This window comes from Diabrotica virgifera, chromosome 5 (assembly GCF_917563875.1).
Source record: "Diabrotica virgifera virgifera chromosome 5, PGI_DIABVI_V3a".
NCBI lineage: Eukaryota > Metazoa > Arthropoda > Insecta > Coleoptera > Chrysomelidae > Diabrotica > Diabrotica virgifera.
In genome coordinates, this window is record NC_065447.1 from 7,646,801 (window position 1) to 7,670,495 (window position 23,695).

The 23,695-nt window shown below is 32.1% G+C and overlaps 1 protein-coding gene across 1 annotated transcript in view; it reads right to left on the reverse strand.

Moving 5' to 3' along the window:
• LOC114338317 (43 kDa receptor-associated protein of the synapse homolog) overlaps nucleotides 1-23,695 on the reverse strand; it is a 186,854-nt gene that overhangs the window by 32,114 nt on the left and 131,045 nt on the right. Inside the window, exons 6-8 of the mRNA XM_028288932.2 lie at nucleotides 9,160-9,287; nucleotides 4,789-4,861; nucleotides 1,440-1,538 (exon numbers count right to left, since the gene is read on the reverse strand). Of these exons, the coding sequence (XP_028144733.1) occupies nucleotides 1,440-1,538; nucleotides 4,789-4,861; nucleotides 9,160-9,287 (300 nt within the window). The remainder of the gene's footprint in view (nucleotides 1-1,439; nucleotides 1,539-4,788; nucleotides 4,862-9,159; nucleotides 9,288-23,695) is intronic.

The following is a 23,695-nucleotide window of genomic DNA, read 5'->3' on the forward strand; positions in this document are numbered from 1 at the left end:
GGTTTTTTTAATTAAAAATATCAAACTTACTAAAATTAACAAAACAAAACAAAATTAAAAACAAAACCAAACAATTCAATAGCGGGTATGTCCACCTCTTGCAGCAACGACTGCTCGCAATCTGTTTGGCATCGAATAAAGATGTGTTATCCTTGCCTCGGGAATAACCCGATATTCCTCTACCAGGGCCATAACTGTACCAAATTTTCTGGAGGCCTAGGATGACGCCAAATAGCTTTTTTTAATTCATCCCATAAATACTCAATAGGATTGAGATCTGGGCTGCATTCGGACCATTCTAATCTTATCAATCCAACCTCTATTTTATGAGTCAATCAGTGTTTTTATTGACAAAAAATGGTACAGCTCTTACAAGAAAAGAGATATTCGGATAATTCAAAAAACAAAATTTTAATGATGCCTCCGGGATAATATGACAGGACAATGAAACAAAACCAGCCCTTCCATACTGTCACTGTGACAGTGGTAGTTGCCAAGCTCGTCCGATACGTCTAAAGGTGGGAAACAGTAAATAGAATGTAATTTTATAGGTTTTTATCGCTAAGTTTCCCACCTCTTCTAGCTTCGTTTCTTTTTATCTCACAACTTAATATGTTTTCTATCTTTTCATCTTTTCCATCTAGGCCCTAGACTAATTTTATGATGATATTTTTTCTGAATTAATTTGTTACATATTATACTGATTTATAATGACTTTTTATGAACTATCTTCAGTTAAATTACCCTCCCAGTTAGACCTCATTTGTGAGACAAAATTGCAGTTACTGCCAAACTAACGCAGGCTTCAATCGAACAAACAATCTGCATCTCATGCATGTTAATTTGTTTTGATTGTTTGTCGAAAACAACGGTCCTCTTTATATGTCAAATATAGAAATAGAATGGGTAATGGGGACCGAATAATTATTTGCAGATGCTGGAGGCACATCGGACTCAGAGAAGTTTCTGACGGTTTAATTTACTCTGAACAGATAGAGCGCACAGAGCAATATTTGGAATTAAGGGCTATTTGGTTTTGTGGGTATGATCTGGTCATTGAGGTTTATATTGTGACATGGAGTTTTTCAGATATTGTTTAAGTTTGCGAGAAGTGCGGGGGATGAACATTTATGGTGAATAGTTTTTGAGATGTTACAACCTATTTAATGTTGAAGTTGTAATTTTACTTTTCATTGCTTTAAATTTACACTTATTATCAATCTGATTCAGAGGCTTAACATTGTTTCTTTGAGCAGTATTCTTTGCCGCAGTATATCAGTTAATGAAATAATAAAAAAGAAGTATAAAAGGGTACCAAACAAAGATGATATCCATTACAGGACTTAAATAGTTAAAGTATGTGAAAACATTTCTTTTACAGAATTATGGTGATACTTAAAAATATGAAAATAAATAACTCAATTGCAAGAGATACTCACATTAATATCAGACTTTTTTCTATAAATGTCCCCCATAATTCGTATACTTCGGGCGTAAGTGGCTTGGTCTCCAGAAACTAATGCCAATCGTGTTGCTTCCTAAAAAACATAAAAAAAATATGTCATTACTATTGGTAGGGGAGCTCAAGCGGGGATTTTTGCAGTTACTCGAGCGCGTCAGATTATTACATGGGGAGAAACGTTGTACCCTGAAAATGTACCTCTACCATATATTGGCTCTTAATGCAGGGGAGTTCGTTAAGGGGGGGGGGCGGAAAAAAAATCTATCCTTAGAAAAACTCGAAATCGTCAGATTAAGATAAGGTAAGTTAAGTACATGCAAAACAGTGTATATTTTAAAAGAACCTTCAAATCTTCAAGGTTCATAAGAAAAAAGCGAATATTTCGCAAAATGAATGACAGATCGAAAAACTAAAAAATACATGCTCAATATTTTTCAAAACTCTATCGAATGATACCAAACACGACTTCCCACGGAGAGGGCTTAAATTTAAAATTTTAAATACGAATCCCGCGATATTTCGCGAAATGAACATCAGATCGAAAAAATGAAAAATACACTTATTCAATATTTTTGAAAAATCTATCGAGTGGCACCAAACACGACCCCCCACGGAGGTGGGGTGGGGGGTCACTTTAAAATCTTAAATGGGAGCCCCATTTTTTATTGCAGATTTGGATTCCTTACGTAAAAATAAGTAACTTTTATTCGAGACATTTTTTCGAATTATGGATAGATGGCGCTATAATCTAAAAAACGATTGTTGGAAATGGAAAATTAAATTAAAAATGGAAAGTCCTGACTAAAATGGAAAACTTTACTTAACTTTTTTTTGGTTTTAGGACCTACTCTTCACAACCCAATAGGTCCCCACAACGCTCGAGTGACTGCACATTTAGCATACTTTGCTCCCCTACCATATACTTATATCAAGAATATGAGAGTACAGAAATAATCAAAAATTATTTAGTATGCAAGCCAATAAAAAGAGAAAGAAGAAGAAGAAATTTATTTGGCATGAATAAAGAAAGAGATGGAGGGAAGGGGAAAGAGGGAGGAGAGAGAGCAATAGATTGAGAAGTATACAAGTCAATAAAGAGATGTACAATAGGGTGCATCGAAAAAGGCGAAAAAATTTTTTTTTTACGATAGAAAAGTAATACCTCACAAAAGTTGCCCAATCAACTGTTAATGATTTTGTTAAATTTTTTTCGAAATTGGAAAATATCTTCTGCCCCCCAAGATAATTAAAAATTTTGAAAAAATGTTAACAGACGAAAAAGTTTTTTATTTCGAAACGAAAATGTAATAGCTCACAAAAGTTGCTTAACACACTTTTTAGTATTTTAGTAAAATTGAGTTGAAATAAAAATATATTTTCTGCCCCACACGGCAACTAAAAATTAGAAAAAATACATTAATATTCGAATTTCTTTTGTAAGGGAAATGTAATACCTTATAGAACTTGAATAAATAAATTCGGTTTAAATTGGAAAATATTTTCTGGTTTCACAAGGCAATTAAAAAATTTACTTAAGAAAAGTATACTAAAACATTCTTTTTATTACAAAATAGCCTAACTTATCCGTCTCCCTGACGTCACCCAAGTTTTTTAAGCCTAAAATAAATATAAAGCAAAGTACAAAATTAGGTATATAAATATTACAAAAAAATATGGTAAAAGCATTCTATTCGAAGATGTCTTCCGATTTAGAATTAAAGTGAGGCATAGTTTTTCTGGAATCAATTCGAGCTTTTATAAATCCATCCAGTGATATTTCTCAATCTCAATGTTAAAAGGGTCTAAGTTAGATTCTCTCGCAGATTGTCACTCGAAAATCTAGAGAATATAGGTGGTTCTATAAGGTGATATTCTCGTTAGTTAATTAACTCAAAGTAGTCGTTTGAATAATAATTTTTATAGGAGAAAGTTTGAAGACACTCACGTTTTCTGATTTGGACACTGGAAAACTTCTTTTGATGTCCAAGGGGTAGATCATTTGAATGTTGCAGACATACAAACCACTGAAGCTGTTTTTTAAGATGTTCTTCTAACAGCCGTATTATATCACCCTTAACGCCAGTATTTACGATTGTTTCGTCACATGCAATAGCTAGATTTGATACTTTCTACTTTACTTTCTGATATACCAGACAGCGGATACCCATATCCGAAATATTTGCACCCTGGCTCATGCACAAGTGTTATGTGTTCTTCCACGATCGATTGACCATGAAACTTGGTACTGTTTTTTACTTGAGCTAAAGTTTTGTCTTTGCGTCGGTAACTTTCTTCTTTTACCGTTGTTCTCTCTGATTATATTTGTTTTTATTTTCCCTATCAATCGAGCTTATCTCTGGGACCTCTTTGATTTAATAGAAATTCGCGCTCATCCAGAGGCACTTTATGAGATTTGCTACAAAGACAATTAATCAGAGTGTCACATTTGCATGCTGCTAGATCGAAACGTGCAGTTTTACTTTTGTTCTTAAAGCATTAAATTTTATTTTTGTAAAATTCACTGTTTTGCCTGTTCTTAAATGGTCCCACAAGTTTCATATATTTGTCATGATAGGCTTTTAAAAGCTGAATAATTCTTGTATGTTAAATTATTGGAATTAGAGCCTTTTTCCATATTTTCTACAATTTAATTGCAACCTGTTTGGCAATACCAGAAAATTCTGGTTCTTTCTTGCTTTTATCCTCTTGCAACCACAAAACTTCATCGCTTGTTTATATTTCGGTAAAACATTTTCAGGTATATTTGGTGGTTGCCCAAAAATGGGGCGGTTCGCAGCACATCTTGATTTTATTCCCCATGGTCCTGGTTTATCTATTTTAAAAATCTTTAATTTACAAACAACAATAATAACAAAGTAAGACATCGCACCAAACATAAGTGAGAATTACACGCATGGACTCACGAAGCGGGATATTTCAAAGGGAGACTGAAAAAACAAATAAAATTTTAAATATCGTTTAAATTTGTAATTGACAACATTTTAAGTTTTCTTTAATTGATCTTAGATCGAGTTAGCACATATTTTATTCCAAATAATATAAATTGAAATTTCCATAAAAATCAGATATTTAATAAAATTCAAGGCCGTTGGGGGGCAGAAAATTCGCTTAGAAAAAAATTAAAAATACTATTATGCTGAAAAATATCACTAGCAACTTTTTTACGCTATTAGATATAATATTTCCAACTTTTATTTTTTCGATGCACCCTACTGTACAATTCGTAGATCACTATCTGATCGGGAATTTATACCTTTGCAATATTATATTTAGGGAATTTAATTATGTAATTATTTTCAACTTACCGAACAATAATCATGCGCATCTCCCAATTCTCCTTGTTTTCTTAACGCTGAAGCCATCTGAAGAAGAGCAGCTCTAAAAGATATCATAAATACATACATATAATCATCAGTTTTTAAAATTAATTTGATTAAAGTACTGTATAATGTAAATCTAGATGGCCAATTATGTTTTTGCCTGCTACATTTTAAACCACTTTCTTCAAAAACTGCTTCCTTCTGTATTAGAGCCTTCTAAAGACTCTAATTTCTAATCATCTTCAGTATATCCTACTAGGATCATGTAATCACCTTGCAATAAATATCATGGAGTGTTTCCTTATGTCTCTTTCGGTCTAGAGTAGTTGTATAATCTTCTTCATGTGCTTATCCGTGACGAATATTGACTATCATCATGGCAGTCTTTATCTTATTTGCAGCATCGCCGAAAACCTCCACATATGTTATGTTGAACCAGCTTCTGAGGTTCTTTAACCAGGATGTTCTTCTTCTTTCGGGACCTCGATTTCCAAATATTTTTTCTTGCTAGAGGAAGGTTTGTAGAAGGACTGCATTCATTTCGCATAACATGTACGAAGTATTGTAACTTTCGAGATTTGATGGTGGTCAGTACCTCTCGGTTTTTCTCCATTCTTCTAAGAACCTCCTCATTTGTGACTTTTCAGTCCACGAGATTTTAAGTATTCTCTGATATGACTACATCTCAAATGCTTCTAATTTTCAGCACATACCTTCGTTCAAGGTCCATCATTCAACACCATAAAAAAGGACAGAGAGGATGTAGCATTATTGCAGCATTCTTACTTTTTTACCAAGAGAGAGGTTGGATTTCTCTTGAAGAAGGCCTCCATCCAGTTGAAGGTGTATCTTTTTCAAATACGTACTCTTATCTCTTGGTTGTTAGCCAATCCTTCACTTATGCAGAGGTAGTTTTAGTGCTTCAATCTTTCTACAGGGGTTTGGTTGACGTAGAACAGACTTTTTATTGTCTTTTTCTTGTTAATGATCATAAGCTTTGTCTTCTTTATGTCCATATTGCTGACTGTAATACGTAATTTTGGACTTCATCATCATAAGGAGTTGCATGACTTCTAGGTTGTCTGCAAATACTCTACTCTAGGTTGTCAGCTGCATGTTTGATTTTGTTTAGCCGATACCCGTTTAGTAGAATACCTTTTTCAGTTTCGTCCAAATCTTCGATAAATATTCTTTCAGAGTATATATTAAAGATTAGAGGAGACAAAATACAACCGTGCCTCACTCCACGCATGATTTTCACATATTCGGTGTATTCACCTTCACCTCTGAGATTTTCGCTCTGATTCCAATAAAGGTTCCTAATTATTTTCAGATCTTGGTTGTCAATTCTGGCTTCTTTCAGTATTAGCATCATTTTGGCGTGATGTACTCGATCAAACGCTTTCTCGTAATCAACCAGACATGCGTATAACTCACAATTGACGTCTTTACGTCTCTGGAATAAGACTTGTATTGAGAACAAAGCCTCTCTCGTACTAACAGCATTTGTGAAGCCGAACTGGTTGTATCCGATTATCTTTAAAAGCAATTGTAGGAGATCACTCATGAGGCTTCTCGTACGGTATTCTTCGCATTGTTTGCTCCTGTTTTTTTTGGAACTGCAATAAACTCAGACTACAGTCATTCTGTTGGTATTTCTTCAGAGCTTTAGAATAGCAGCAGTAATTTTAGTATAGTCAAATTCTAATTCTTCTGTAACTTTTGAAAGCTATTTTTTGGCAATTATTGTTGGGCCATAAATATTAAATAGGTATGACTACTTTTGAGAGAAAATGAAATTCCCTTTAAAATAATGTGTCACTTGATCCCTCTTCTCATTTGAAATGGCAAGGACAACATTTTTTCTTTCCAGGAAGTTCAAACTTCGGACCAAATATACAGTGTGAGTTTTATGTATGGAAAGCCTCAATTACCTCGGAAACAGCTAGAACGATTTTGATAGGTAAAGGTCTTCTGATGCGGCCGATATTATAGTCGTAATTACATTGTTGTCAGATCTTCTGTTTTTCTGGAAATCTAATGAACTTTCTTATTTCAAATGGAACATCCTGTATACTTTTTTCGTATTGAAGTCCTTAAGAGGATCGGTACGTATTTTCGGCTGCAATGCTATTCAAATGGGGATTCACTTTTTTCAAATCCTGAGAAAACTAATAAGTATTTTTAAAAAATTTAAACGCAGAATGAAAGATTACGTTATTAGCGAGGGCCGAAAGTCCCCGAGAACTTCTATAATGTTTATTTTAATAAGTTACAGGGGTGAAAAAACTAAGAGAAAATTTAGTGTGATTTTTAATTTCAAATATCTCATTCAAAATAAACTTTTTATTTATTCTAAGGGACTTTCGGCCCTCGATAATAATTTAGTCTTTCATTCTGCGTTTAAATTTTTCAAAAATATTTATTGGTTTTTTCAGGATTTGAAAAAAATGAACAAAATGCCGTGGTAATATTTTCCAAATCTGTCTTTGTCTTACAACGCACTCAACCGAATATAATATTGTCAGCATATATTGTCAGTCAGACACTGACAATCAGTGACAATTTTAAATATTTGACATTGCATCGGGAATATTTTGAGAAATTGATTAAATATTATTGATATATAGTGTATTTGATAAATAATTGATTTAAGACGTGAACTTAATAAAAAGTTATTTATTGTGTATTATTTGTGGAAGATCCAAGCAGAGAATACATCAGATTGATATATCCTGTGATCCAAGTATTTTGTTGTTAGAGATGTTCAAAATTGTAAGCGTTCCAAAATAACAACATATTATTAAAAAATCACTTTAACACTTTTCCTCTTTTCTCGATTGATTATTAGTTTTTGTTGTACAAATAAATTATTACAATCACTGAAAACATAGTTAGTGAAAAAATTATCACATTTATTAACTGAATTAATAATTTGCAATTATAAAAACAACAGTTATCCAAGAACATTCAAAAGCCATCTCTTTAAATTAATTATGACATTTTCAAGTAGAATGACATTCTAGTAATGTTTACATATTCACACCAGTGTGAGTTTTACTACACGTAATTTGCCGTGTAAAGACAGAAAAAGTAGGGATACACGTAAAATATTTGCGAATTATGTACCCATAGCCTTAAGAAATACTAATTATTTTTCTTGTTTTATTCCCTATAACTAAATGTCATAATTTTGGAGTTATTGCTACATTTATTAAAAAAAAAATTAAAGAAATTATAAAAATCTATTTTTTCAGCCCGGGTAGACATTACGTTAGGTTCTTTAGATTATTGGGAATAAAAAAGGTCTATTATAATTTTTCTCTAAAGTTAATTGTTTCCGAGTTATAAACAATTTAAAACTGAAAAAAATAGAAAAATGACGATTTTCAAGGTTCAAAATCACAAGTAAAAAATATTATTTTTGAAACTACGAAGTAGCTAATTCAAGATCCAACCTTATTTTATGAGATACCGATAAGTAGTTTGGGATTATTTAATTTTAAAACATTGTTTCTTAGTTGTTAATGAAGCCCGATCGCCCGTCCTCTCATATGCGCTTCATTAACAATTAAAAAAACAGTGATTTAGAATAAAACATGCCAAAAATTATTATAGGGAGCTGATAGAAGAAGGTTTGAGCTTGAACATAGGTACTTCGTAATTTCAAAAAATAGATGTTTAACTTATGTTTTCAAAGAACCTAAAATAATGTCTAACCGGGCCGAAAATATTGACTTTTATATTTTGTATACTTTTTTGATATTTTTTATATAATATTAAATTTAAAAATTGATTTGTTTATTTATTTTTTTAAATAAATGTAGCAATAACTTCAAAATTATCGCATTCAGGTATAGGCAATATAACATGAAAAATAATCAGTATTTTTTAAAGACTTAGAACTGGGTGTTCCATTTGAAAATATAAGCAAATTCATTAGATTTTCAGAAAAACGGAAGATCTGACAACAATGTAATTACCACTATAATATCGGCCGCATTAGAAAACCCTTATTATTAAAATCTATAAAAAATCGTGCAAGCTATTTCCGAGATAATTGAGGCTTTCCAAACATAAAACTCACTCTGTATTTATGGAAAGTGTTCCTCATGAAAACAAAATTGATCGATCTTAATTAAGAGAATTAAGACAATTTCCAAATTGTCACGCTGTATATATCTAATAATAGAAAATATTTTAATAGAATAAAATTGGATTAAAACGTGACAATGACAAGTTTAGAACTTCGAAATCTTTAGAAAATTTGAATTTAGACGCAAATATCCCTGCCCTCTCGCCTTATTACACAAAGGAGAACACAATAAATTTCCTGGATAAGTGGAGAAACCTTACCTGTGGTGTCTTGAATTTAAATCTCCCAATTGAAGGGACCGGGAAAGATCGTAAGCTTTGGAGGCGTATCTGGCGCTTTTGTCAGCATCTTGAAGCCTGCTGAACAGTTCTGAAAGTCCTACGTACACCTGAAACGTAAACGTTCCTACAAATCATTTGTCAAAACTTTAATGGCTTTTCAAGTTCCTTACAATCTCTTTATACGCGATGCATCACGGGTGGTTTTTGTTGGAAACAATTAGAGAAAATGTACAGAGTGATATACAAATGATAATACCGTACATGATCTAATCTTATAAAATCCTAATGCGACAAGTCACGCAGTGTGTCCGGAAGTTTTCGATATGTAAATATTGAATGTTTTTTGTAACAGCTCCAGAATTACTGAATCGAATTAGTTAATTTCTATTTAGATTTTAAAACATTTGTAGAAGTCCAAGGAAGGTTTAAAAGGTGACAAATTGTGATGAAATTGTAAAGAAAATACTAAAAACAACAATGTTATTGTCATATACACACAGTTGTATTATACTTCTTTAGATTTACGTCACTAAAACTGCGGCTAACTTTGGTTCTATTTACTTTTTTACGTTTCCCGTGAAATCCATGCTTTTAGCACTTTGTTCGATCTAAATATGGTATTTAGAATTGTTTCATTAAATTTATAACTATTAAAATGGAAAACTTGAATTTTCACCTGTTTCAACGGTTTCAACCTGTGATCTAAGAATTATTAACAATCTTTACTGGAATCAATCATCGTCTCTCCGGACAGAGGCAGGAGAATCCGACAATATCAAAATCAAACGGGGGTCTGACAGGGATGTAGGTATACTATCACCACTGCTGTTCAACATAATATACTCTGAGGAACTCCTTTAAGTAGTAGTAGATGATGTTGGAGCCGGAATTAGCGGAGAATGTATCAATAACATAAGATACGCAGACGACGCGGTTATATTCGCTGACAGGTCTGAAACCCTCCAGTAGGTAATGAATAAAATCACAGAAGTAAGTAAGAGATATTACGGTTGAAAATTTGGTAGCAACGTTTGTTGAATTTTGGGTATTGAGTTACCGATTATTTTGTCCTTGGATGTATAGTTTGTATGTTTAGATAAATGTATATGCTTTTTGTGTGAGTTAGTGAGAGAAGATTTTTGCTGTAGTTTTTTTTTGTTTTTGAACGCCTTGGTAGCAAAATAACAACGTTCATTTTTTTTCAATAAAGATAGTTTGAGAAAGCACTTTGAAGCCTGGTCGGCCAAGTGAATTCCCAGTTTTTAATTGAAAATGTTAGTTTTTCGATTCTTTGATGGGATGTGCTGGGAATTCTTTTGTTGAGGTTTCCGTTGGTGTGCTGGAAATTTGGATCACGTGAAGATTTGTTTTGGAAAACCTCTAAAGATTAATTTGATGTTTGTTAATGGCCAGGTTGAGAGTTGTTTAAGTGACCCTTTTGCGTGTTAAAGGTAAGCTGAAGTTATTTTTGGTCAGTATATTGGTTTTGAGTTTTAAGAGGTTAGTTCAGTTATTTTTATTGTTTTTTTTCTTTTGCTAGGGTGTTCCGGTAATACAATAATTGTATGTGTTTATCGATCCTGGGGCTTTGAAGAAGTTGTAATAGAAGTACATTTATTTAGCAGTTTTATATTTGACCGTTAACCATTTGACATTTTGAGAAATTTAAGGAAGATTTCAGTGTGTTTATCTAGGCAAATGGTTTTGCTATTGAATAATAAAATTATTTATTGAAAAAAAGTATTTGTTATTGAAGAAAAAAAGACGGTAACAGATTTTATTTTATTTTATGGAAGAAAACAAGAAGAAAGAAGGTACAATTATTTAGGTTGGGTTAAATGGGTCTAAAAAGGGGACGAAAATAACAAGTTTTTTTTTATATTTATGTGAAGGAAACAGCTGGTTCTGGATTATTTTTTAAAATTAATTACCTACTTATGTTCTTATAAAGTGTTGAAATCAAAACTAATATTTTTATGTAAAAAAGGGACTTAAATTTTATTGACATTACATATCTCTATACGCTATGAGCTCGTAGGTAGAGGGGATAATTAAAATTTCGCGAGTGCCAGTAGTGACAAGTCTGTAAGCTTTTACTGGAAATTTGACATAAATGTCAAAGTGATTAATTTAAAACAATAAAATTAAAAATATTATAATAGGAAATAATATTAGTTGGTCAAAGTTGTGGTGTATATTTTTACCTTAAATATACTTACGTTTTAAATACTTAATTTAAGTTTTCTTAATATTCCGTAACATGTAATTATAAATTAATCTAAGCGCCATGTACACGATAATTGTGAAAGTATCCGAAGTAAGAAATTAATATTTCATTAATAGAACGTTAAAATGATTAGCAAAATCTTAAAAAAATCGATTATAATTTAATTACTTTTTTGCGTTGTAAATATTAAGCGATAACAATTAAATAATAAGTTTAAAAATTACCGGTGAAAGTTGCATTCATAATCCGCTAGGAGCGACACCAGCGAAGCTCAGAGCGTATAGTTATTTAGTGTTTTATTTGAACTGTCATGTTTCATGCTCTAAATCAAACCAACTAATAAAAAAAATCTTGAAAAAATTCCATTGAATCTAAAAAAAAATTATCCCATGATCAAAGAACAATTTTTTAAAAACACAGAAAAATATAAAGCAACCCATACCTTTATATTCACTGATGCATCGAAGAAAGATCTTACAACAGGGTTTGGAATCAGTATACCAGATATCAACATTAAATACAGCTCAAAGTTACCAAATCACCTCTCCGTATGTAAGGCGGAGATTATAGGAATCTATGAGGCAATTAAATTAGCACTTAGGAAAAACTTATTCAGAATAATTATTTTTTCGGATTCCAGCAGTGCAATTGAAAAAATCAGCAGTTATGCAGTCAAAAATATATCAGAGTTTTGGTCTATTGAAACAAAAAACTTATGTATAGTTCATGCAACTGAGAATGGATTTGACATCAGATTAGCATAGATACCAGGACATTCAAATATCCCGGGTAACGAAGAAGCTGACACTCTAGCTAATATAGGAAGAAATTTGAACATACCAATGGCCATGCCCCTCGATGTCCAAGACATATATACTGACATTAAATCTAAAGTGTATGATGATTTCAGAAATAAATGGAACAACCTAATCAGAATCAAAGACTATCAATACCGAAAAGTACAACCTACCTTTCCTAAAAATAAATGGTTTGCCATTCTTCCATTCATAGATCGAAGACACATCACTACAATTATTAGGTTACGTACAGGGCACTGTCTAACAAAAGAAAACATGCATAGAATGAACCTGACAGACAATCCCTATTGCGAATGTGGGTCCATAGAAAATCTTAATCACATATTTTTTGAATGCCCTATTAACTCCATTCCAAACTGGGATATCTACAATTTTTTCGCCAATAAAGGACTTCCAACCCCGATAACAATATATTCAATTTTACATAACGTAGATGAAGAATCAATCAGAGCAATTATGAAGTTTCTTAGCATAAACGGAATAAAATTATAATGCTCAACTAGCTACAACTTATTTCTAATTCATGCTTATTACTAATAGATTGTGTTTGTTATTGCACCTTGTACAAAAAGTAAATATTTAGTCAAAGACATGGTCATGAGCCAGTCAACGTCGTGACCGCCAACCTGATCGAGCTGGCCAAATTGCATAAAGCAAGGCCAATAACCAAGCAAGCAAGCAACTAATAAAAAAAAATAATTCCAACTGAGAAATAGCTGTGGTAGAGATATGTACTTTCACTAAATATTAAGAAAACAAAATGTATGATAATCTCTAAGATGGAACAGCAATTTGTACGAATCAGGGTAAACTATCAACAAATAGAAAGAGTAAAAACATATATGTACCTATCTTGGTACGAACGTCAATGAAAATTGGGATCATTCCCTAGAATTGAAATGTAGGATAGAGAAAGCAACGTGTACATTTAAAAAAATGACAAAGTTATTCAAAGGTCATGATTTATCAATACCGTGATTGTTCGTTTGATTCCCATTATTTCTCTAATGCACTCGTTGGTAATCTTTTCTCTTCTAAATTTTCCAGCTGCTCTTCTCCAAAAATCCATTTCCGTTGCTCTCAGCGTTGCCAGTGTTCTTTCTTTCAGTCGCCATACCTCACAGCTGTATAGAGTGATACTTTTCTTTGAGAATTACTTCTTCTCAAACAAAAGTATCAATCAAAAGTAGCAAAAATAAATGAATTAGAAAAAGTATTAGAGTACAGTAAGGTCTCGTTTTATGCGGTGGATACGTTCTACAGAAAAAAGCATAAAAAAATCGCATAAAAAAGACTTTACTTGCATTGAAAAAGTAGGGATATGTTCCGTAGTTTTCTAAAATCACATAAAATGGTGGACGTTTGTCCACCAAAAATTGTATGTGTTTGATGTTTTTTTCTCCAATTCTTTTTGAATTAGGCCAAATAAAATCTTAAAGAAGGAATTAAAAACGCAAACTTACGATATGGAAATTGCAAAACCTCTTCCAATGAAACATAAAACTTTATGACACTTAATTAAATGTTTCAATCCAGAAATCAAAATGTGCTGTTTATTATACTGCAACTTGAAATCAGCAACATTTACACCAGGTTTCGTATTCAACTTAAAGTGAACATTAACTAAAATTCACTTTAACGTTGACATATGAATTGCATTGATAAAGGTACTAACTTAAAATTTAAAGTCCACTTTAACTGATTATGAAACCGAGCGTTAAACTCTTAAATACTTAAACATTTAAATTTAATTTCAAAAGAATTACAGGTTATACCTTTCAATGCGAAACTCAGATTAATGTAATAGCTACATGCTACATCATGGAACAAGGGGAATACCCGAAATGCAAATCCTCAGATTAATGACATCTGGATGGGAATAGTTAATATTAATTATACTAGTTATTAATAATAGAAATTTTTGGATGAAGTACAAACCGCATAACTTCAAAATCGCATAAAAAAATTCGCATAAAAAGAGACCTTACTGCTTAGCTAAAATATTGACAAGCTTGTTAAGGAAAGCTCGGATCGTTTCGAATTCAGCTCGACTCGGCTCGCAAAAAATTTGACTCGACTCGAAGCTCGGCTCGTAAGAAACAAGCCGAGCTATTTATACCTATAAATACCGGATTATTTATTTCCAAAACGTTTTCTGTGAAGATAAATAGATTTTCATCTAGACATCCACATATGGTCGTAGTTACCCCGTATATCTCCAGTAAAGTACAAACGATCCTGACTGTACAAACCTCTAAATTTCTCCGCAAAAATTATTAGCTGGAGGCGGTAAATTACGGTTACACAAGAAAAAGAAAAGATAAACTCCTCCACTTTAATGGATTACACGCTCACCAAAAAAGCAAAATCTCGTGATTTATTGATAGGAGAATAATTTGGGGAAGTTGTAATTAAACTGATGAATATATGATACAAAACCCGAAAAATATTATACGGAACTATCTTTATAAAAAAAATAAAGCGGGTTTTTTGTTTTGTTTTGAGTTCTTCTTCGAACTCGAAGATAAAAAGCCAATATATTTTCTCATTATTATATGACAAAACAAATAAATAGAGGCGTGAGATAGGGTGACACAATATTACCGAAACTTTTCAATCAGGCTCTGGAAGATATTTTTAAAAGATTTAATGGAAAGAAAAATTTACCTATAAAAATTTGTGGACAACGCTTGAACCACCTAAGGTATGCTGATGACATCGTATTGATAACCGATAAAATAGATGAATTGTTTGAAATAATGAAAGAACTGGACATAGAAGCTGGAAATATAGGTCTTAATATGAATTACAGCGAGACCAAAATCATAACAAATACAGTGGAGGACATCACAATGAGGATCGGACAAGATGAAATAGAACAAGTTCACGATTATATATCCGAGTCAAATTATAAAACTTTACAAGAAAAACCAAACAGCAGAGATCAAAAAAGAGTTAGACTGGCATGGGTGGCATTTGGCAAACTAAACTACATCCTTAAAAACAAAATATATCCACAACATCTTAAGACCAAGGAATACAGTCAATCCGTACTCCCTGTTCTCATTTATGGTTTCCAAACGTGGACGTTTACCAAAGCAAACATGGACAAAATCATAAAAACACAAAGAGCAATGGAAAGGCAAAAGGTAAACTTTTTCTTATATAATAATAGACAATTTCAACTACCTATTCCCAAATTTTCATCCTTCCTTTATTTTTTTTGGGATCAGATTGTTCTTTGATCGAGCTAAAAGGTATATTTAAAATCCCTAAAATGGGCTATATCACAACAAAACGTTTTCGGAATCAATATTCCATCATCAGTATTATCACAGGTTTACACGCTTTAAGCCACCAAAATATAGGGGTAAATACCCTTGAGTTGTTTTTAAACAGTTGACGTTAAATTATACAGGGTGTCCCGAAAAGATTGGTCATAAATTATATCACAGATTTTGGGGTCAAAAATAGATTGATTGAACCTCACTTACCTATATACAATAGTGCACACAAAAAAAGTTACAGGCCTTTGAAGTTACAAAATGAAAATAAATTTTTTTTCATATATCGAAAACTCTTAGAGATTTTTCATTGAAAATGGACATGTGGCATTCTTATGGCAGCAGCATCTTAAATAAAAATTAAAGTGAAATTTGTGTACCCCATAAAAATTTTATGGGGGTTTTGTTCCCTTAAACCCCTCCAAAATTTTGTGTACGTTCCAATTTAATTAGTAGTGTGGCACCATTAGTTAAACACACTGTTTTTAAAACATGTTTGCCTCTTAGGACTTTTTCGATAAGCCAGTGTTTATCGAGATATTTTGAATATTCATCGAATCCACCATATATTTGTATATGGTTAAGTACGATTATAGAGACCTGTTAATAATCTGAAAATGTATTTATAATGTACATTTTTAGATATATTTTGAAAAAGAAGCCACATCTCGATAAAAGGTGACTTATCAAAAAAAGACTAAGAGGCAAAAGAATTTTAAAACACTGTGTACACTAATGGTACCACAATAATAGTTTAATTGGAAAGTACACAAACATTTGGGGGTTTAAAGGAATAAAACTCCCATAATTTTTTTATGTAAATATATTAAAAAAGAAGCCGCATCTCGATAAAAACTCGCTTATCGAAAAAATACTAAGAGGTAAAAAAGTTTTAAAAACTTCGTGTTTAACTAATGGTACCACAACAATGAATTAATTGGAACGTACACAAAAGTTTGGGGGGCTTAAGGGATCAAAACCCCCATAAAAATTTTATCTCACTATAATTTTGTTTTGAGATGATCCTGCCATAAGAATGATACATGTCCATTTTCAATAAAAAATCTTTAATAGTTTTCGATATATTGAAAAAAATCGATTTTCATTTTGTAACTTCAAAGGGCTGTAACTTTTTTTATGAGCATATTTTTGTACTAAGGTAAGTTAGGTTCAATCGAACTATTTTTGACTCCAGAATGTGTGGTATAATTTATGATCAATCTTTTCGGGACACCCTGTATTATCCGATTTTAAAGGAAGTTTAGGTGACAACTCCGCCATGTAAGGTCCTACCTACAAATTTTCAACCAATATGGTTGATGTCATGTGATTCCAGGGGTTAATCTGGAAATATTTTTAACATCCTTTAAAATCGGATAATATAATGTAACCTCAACTGTTTAAAAACAACTCAAGGGTATTTACCCGTATATTTTGGTGGCTTAAAGCATGAAAACCTGTGATAACAATGATGATGGAATATTGATTCCGAAAACGTTTTGTTGTGATATAGCCCCTTTAAGGGATTTTAAATATACCTTTTACAAGATAAGGTTTTTATTTTTTTTTAATATTTTTAAATCTTGAAAATTTAATAACTTCACGTACGTCACTGAATTCACTTAAGCTTCTATCTTCGTGTAAATTTACGAACGCCGTGGCTATGAAAACTCTGTGACGACTTTTTGTCGTCTCCCTATTTTCTATTTTTCTTCTAAGCACCTTGTGTATAACCATAAAAGTCTCGCGCGTTATGAGAAAATTTCCCATATTTCCTTTTTTCATTTTTTCATGGTAAACATTTTGAAACATTCCGGCGACAATTTCCAGTCGAGGTCGGTGCTTCGGTTTACGAGAATTTCTTGACTGTTTAAACAACATAATATGGCGGTTTGTATGCACATTTTAGCCCCATTTTGGTGGATTGAACTCGGGAATTATGGGTTAATGGCGAAATCCTGGAGATAATATCTTTCTCCAAGTCTAAACATAATTCATGTAACTAGAAAAGTTTTCTACTTAGTTTTAAGACACAACTAGAACAAACACGTAGACGAAAGCAGGATTTTCTGGAGATATTATGGATGAAATGCATTAAGATAAAAACGTACTGTATTTTTATTGGTCTGAAAAACATCCAACATCCACTACTCTACATATTATGATAAAGGCGATACAGCCTCTGTTTCTATTTTTTTTCTGTTATCCGTTTAATCCAGTGTAATATTACATCAAATATGTATTCCTTTTTACTTTTCTTTGAAGAATTCTGTCTATGTTTTCAATATTTAACTTCTCTCTGGTTTTTGTTGGCTTACTTAGTTCTCTTATCTCTCGAAGTTCTTTTTTATTTTCTTCTTTTCTCCCCTTAGTATTATATATTCTTCTTCAGCTTGTAGTATCCTATGCCGTTGTTGTAATCATCAACATTTTTCATCAAACCATTGTTGTGCAGCTGATTTTATCTTCTTTTGTATACCAAGAGTTTGTTCCTTTAGCGACATCTTGTATGTTGCTTTTCCACGTTTGACATTCTTTGTTAATGTACTCATGCTTTGTCTGTTTTCTAGTTTTCTCTCTATAAGTATTCCGGATTCTTATATTCTGTCATCTCTGACTTATTTTGATTTTTTGTTTATTGCACTGCATATTCTTTTCTTCTGCTTCTAGTAGGATATTTTTTGGTTCAGATCCTATTGGAAGTTATTATTTGAACATAAACTTCTAGATCTTTTGTATTCCCTATTCTCATATATCCTCCTCCTTCATATACATTTAATGCCCCCTTGTTATTCGCCAATATGACTTGGTTATGTGCAAACTAAAATAATATATACAGTCGAACCCGCTTATTGGAATAGCCTTCGTGTTAAGCAAAAGTATTCCTATAGCCGGGATATTCTAATAACCGATCATTTGTGGATAGTAGAAACGTTTCAGGGCCTCAAATTTCTATTCCTTAAAGCGGGATATTCCTATAAGAGGTATTCTAATAAGCGAGTTCGACTGTATACAGGGTGTAACAAAAATACAGGTCATAAATTTAATCACATATTCTGGGACCAAAAATAATTCGATTGAACCTAACTTACCTTAGTACAAATGTGCACATAAAAAAAGTTACAGCCCTATCAAATTACAAAATGAAAATTGATTTTTTCCAATATATCGAAAACTATTTAAGATTTTTTATTGAAAATGGACATGTGGCATTCTTATGGCAGTAGCATCTTAAGAAAAAATTATAGTGAAATTTGGACACCCCATAAAAATTTTATGGGGTTTTGTTCTTTTAAACCCCCCAAACTTTTGTGTACGTCCCAATTAAATTTTATTGTAGTACCATTAGTTAAACACAATGTTTTTAAGACTTTTTTGCCTCTTAAAACTTTTTAGAAAAGTCAGTTTTTATGGAGATATTTCGAATATTTGTCAAATCCACCACATATTTGTATATGGTTAAGTACGATTATGGAGACTTGGTAATAATATGACAATTTATTTATGATTTACATTTTTAGGGATATTTTGAACCATATTAAAAAATAAGCCACATCTGGATGAAAGGTGCCTTTACGAAAAAATACAAAGAGGAAAAAAGTTTTAAAAACACTGTGTTTAACTAATGGTACCGCAGTAATATTTTAATTGGAACGTACACAAACTTTTGAGGGGTTTAAAAAACAAAACCCCCATAAAATTTTTATGTGAACATATTGAAAAATAAGCATCAACTCGATAAAAACTGCCTTATCGAAAAAGACTAAGAGGTAAAAAAGTTTTAATAATATTGAATTTAACTAATGGTACCACAATAATAATTTAATTGAGACGTACACAAAAGTTTGGGGGGGTTTAAGGGAACAAATTCCCCATAACATTTTTAGGGGGTGCACTATAATTTTTCTTTAAGATGTTCCTGCCATAAGAATGCCACATGGCCATTTTCAATAAAAAATATCCAGTAGTTTTCGATATATTCGAAAAAATCGATTTTCATTTTGTAACTTTAAAGGGCTGTAACTTTTTTATGTGCATATTTGTACAAAGGTAAGTTAGGTTCATTCGAACTATTTTTGGTCCCAGAATATGTGACTTAATTTATGACCTGTATTTTTGTTACACCCTGTATATATCTCCAAGGTTGATCCCCATTTCATTGCAGTTTGCTTCCATCGATTCAAAGAAACGTGCCACATAGGTATATTTTATACATATAGTGTCGGTGAGATATATACCTACATTCTTTGATATTGTTATTAATTTTTATTTCTGAAGTTGAGATTTTGTGGGATTTTGTGGGAGTACACTGTTGTTGGTTTCTTGAAGTGTCTTTCAGATTACCTTCAATATAGAAGGTGAATTTCCATATTCGTATTACATTTTTTTTTCTATGAGTTGTTTAACCTTCGGATAACCAAGGGGGATAAATTTGGACCCCATGTTTTTCTTTAATAAATTCAAAAGTATTTTCAATTTTTAACTCATTATTTTTTTATTTGACTTTAATATCATTCTAGATATCCTCATATTTTGAAATAAAAAAAATTCCCTATATTTTACGAATGAAAAATATATTCTGAAGTTGATGTTTAGTAAAATACCGTTTATTATGTGAAATTCCAAGTAGTTTTACTCTGCGCGTTCTCAAAATCTATTTTTAGACTGTGGTGCCTGTTAGGTACGAACACAGCCTCCTACATTTACGAATGTAGGAGGCTGTGGTACGAATCATGGCATTCCTGTCTGCTACAGTTAGTCATTATTATTATTTCCTAGCGTATATTATTATAATTTCTTAGTATTTTGTGTACATATAAGATATGGCCCGCAGGGCCGCGTTTAGGTCAATTGACGCCCTAGGCAATTCTCTAGTAGCCGCCTTTCAAGCATGTACCATTTTTGCGAAAAAAAATTGCAAGCAGATTTTTTTATTTAAATAAAAATACATAAAAATTGTCATTCCAGTTCGATCACATCAGATTTCTTTCTTGATTTTTCTTTGGAAAAATCATCTATAATGTCGTCATAATTTATCGCCTTTGTTACGTCACTTTCTCTGGACAAAATCGACAAATTGTTAAGACGTTCTTGCGTCATACTTGATCGGAAATTATTTTCATAACTATTTTAAATTCTTGACATTTTCGAAAATGACCTTTCAGCGGACACGTTGGTGGGAAACTGGGAGGCACAAATAAATGCGCAAAGCAATATCAAAATTAGGGAAAATATCTTTCAATCCACTCTTCTTTAAATATTTAGGTATGTCAATTATTGGTGATTGGTGATTTTATTGTGGTATCCAAATGAACCTTTTAGTGAATGCATTCATGTAATATGAATGATGTGTATTACTGCATTCAGTGAGGGTATTTGGCTTCGAATTCCATCCTACTGCATCAATTTACTTGATATTTTCACTGTAAGTAGGGAATAGCTCAAGAAACAAAGTTTACGCTATATCCTATGACGCTTTTAACTTAGGGGTGGTTCCCACCCGTTCTCGGGGGTGGAATTTTTTTTGATCAAACTAACACCGGAAGTGGCCAGAGAACCTAATTCTTAGCAATAACTGTTATATAGATTTTTTTCAATACTCAATACTTTTTGAGTTATCCGTGGTTAAAAATTTGCCATTTTCATTGAAAAATGACACTTTTCGGAGACTGTTTCTTTGGGAATACATACCATAAAAATTATGCATCTAACGAAAAAAACTATATAAAACATTTTTGTAGTTTATGAAAAATCAGAGAGATTCATTTTTTGTGCATGCTCAAATCGGTGTATTCAACTTAAAATAACAGAGAAATTATTGTCGATTTTAGGGGTATAATGCATGAATACCTTTTGTAGTGCTGAAAAGACCTTTAAAACGAGAACTGTTAAATGTCGGTTACATTCAAACTAAGCGAGATATGGTGCAAAAAACTTATGACTAATGTATTTTAAGGAAAAATGAGAAGTATATTTAAACCCTCATCCAACAGAATTTAAATGCATCGTTTTTCTTCTAGAATACCTTCTACTATAATGTTATTTCTATATTCAAAAAGTTGGACGGGTTTAAAATGAATGGTTTTTGAAAAAAATAAGATCAAATTATAGAGCGCATTTTTAAATTTTCTTAAAAATCTTCCTTTTTCTCCATGTAACTCAAAAGTGATAAGAGATACGTAAAAAAATACCTTACAAAAATGTCGGTTTTCTTTTAGATAACAATAATTTTATTTTTCTTTCATTACTGTATCTCATTATCATTTTCGAGTTACATGGAGAAAGAGGAAGATTTAAAAAAAAGTTAAAAATGCTCTCTATAATTTGATCACATTTTAAACCCGTCCAACTTGTTGAACATAGAAATAACACTATAGTAAAAGGTTTTGTAGAAGCAAAACGATGCATTTAAATCTGGTGGATGAGGGGTTAAAATAACATACTTCGCATTTTATCTTAAAATAAATTAGTCATCCTTTTTTGTTGCACCATATCTCGCTTAGTTTGAATCTATTCGAAATTTAATAGTGCGGTCGTTTTAAAGGACTTTTCAGGCAGTACTTACAAAAGATATTGATAGCATTATACCCTTAAAATCGACAATTTCTCTGTTATTAAGTTGAACACACCCATTTGAGCATGCACAAAAAAATTTCTTTTCACCTACCATATCTCTTTTTATGTTATCACTAGAAGACTTATGAAGGAATGAATCTCTTTGATTTTTCATAAGCTACAAAAATGTTTTATATAGTTTTTTTGTTAGATGCATAATTTTTAAGGTATTCGCAAAAAATTGTCCGAAAAGGCGACATTTTTCAATGAAAATGGCAAATTCTCAACCACGAATAACCCAAAAGGATTCAGTTTAAAAAAAAATTATAGAACAGTGCGCCCGCCGCCTTTGCGGTGCTGCCGACGGCCCAATAATCCCTAAATTTACGACTTCTGTCCTTTTTGAATGAGATGTCCAATTAAGGAAATGCAATTTGTTTTCTAGAAATGAATGCCCGCTTATATTTCATTGATGGATGTACGATGTACTTAAATGTTACATATTCGATTTTAATTTTTATATACAAATATTCTTTGTACAGTATTTTTGCCGCCCTCTCATAATTTGCCGGCAACTGCCTATATTGCCTAATGGATAAATCAGCCCTGATGGCCCGCAAATATCTTACTGAGGCTGAGTTACAGGAAACTGTTACTGCTAGCGATTTTTATGATGATATAGAAGATGAAATAGTATCAGAAAACGAGGATGTATTGTTAGATGAAGATTTAAATGCTGAGAACATTCATTCCAGGTCATTTTTGACCTGGGGTCATTTTTTACCCCCGTTGGTCATCCGTGTAACAAAAAAAGGTTGGTCATCGGAAGAAATGATCTCACAGGCCTGAAGCTTGACTGTTCTTCTTTTTGATTTTATCAGTATTAAAGGAGATTTTGTATTAAGATAGATTGAACTTGAATACAAAGACGCAAAATTTACTGACTTTAAAATATTAGGACATGAACATGATAAGACAGCTGAACTCCTTAGAATTTACAAGTGATAGATATTTGTCATATAGGCAGATGAAAAAAAGGAATACCCAGCACGAGATGTTTGGATGACATGGAAGTCGACCTAAAAACTATGAATGTAAGACAATGGAGGAGAAAGGCACTTAATATGGAAGGACACAGCCAGATAGGCAAAGACCCATCCTGGGTTATAATGTCTAAAGAAGAAAAATATCTTTGTGATAGTGGACCAACCTCCAATGAAAGAGATGGAACTATAAGAGTAAGACCACTTTTACGTTCTTGCTAAACTTCACAATGGAATAGCCAGCAAGAAAATACGCAGGGTCACTCCGTATTCTCTCTCAAGATTTTTCTGGTCAAGTACAGCATTTCAATGTTCACTATCCACCTAATTCTCCAGATCTTATACCGTGCGACTTATATCTATTTCCTAAGGTAAAATCTGTCCAATCAAGCTGTGAAAGACAAAGGCACAAATATTTTGTATAGAATGAGAGAAGAATACTTCCAGCACTATTTCGAAGAGTAAATGATTGATAATAATATGTAAATATGTAGTGGTTCATATCCTGTCTCTTTATTTAAAGGCACAACTCTGTTATATCGATAACACTACACTGCAGTGATCTGCAGGGGTTTGGCACATACTTCA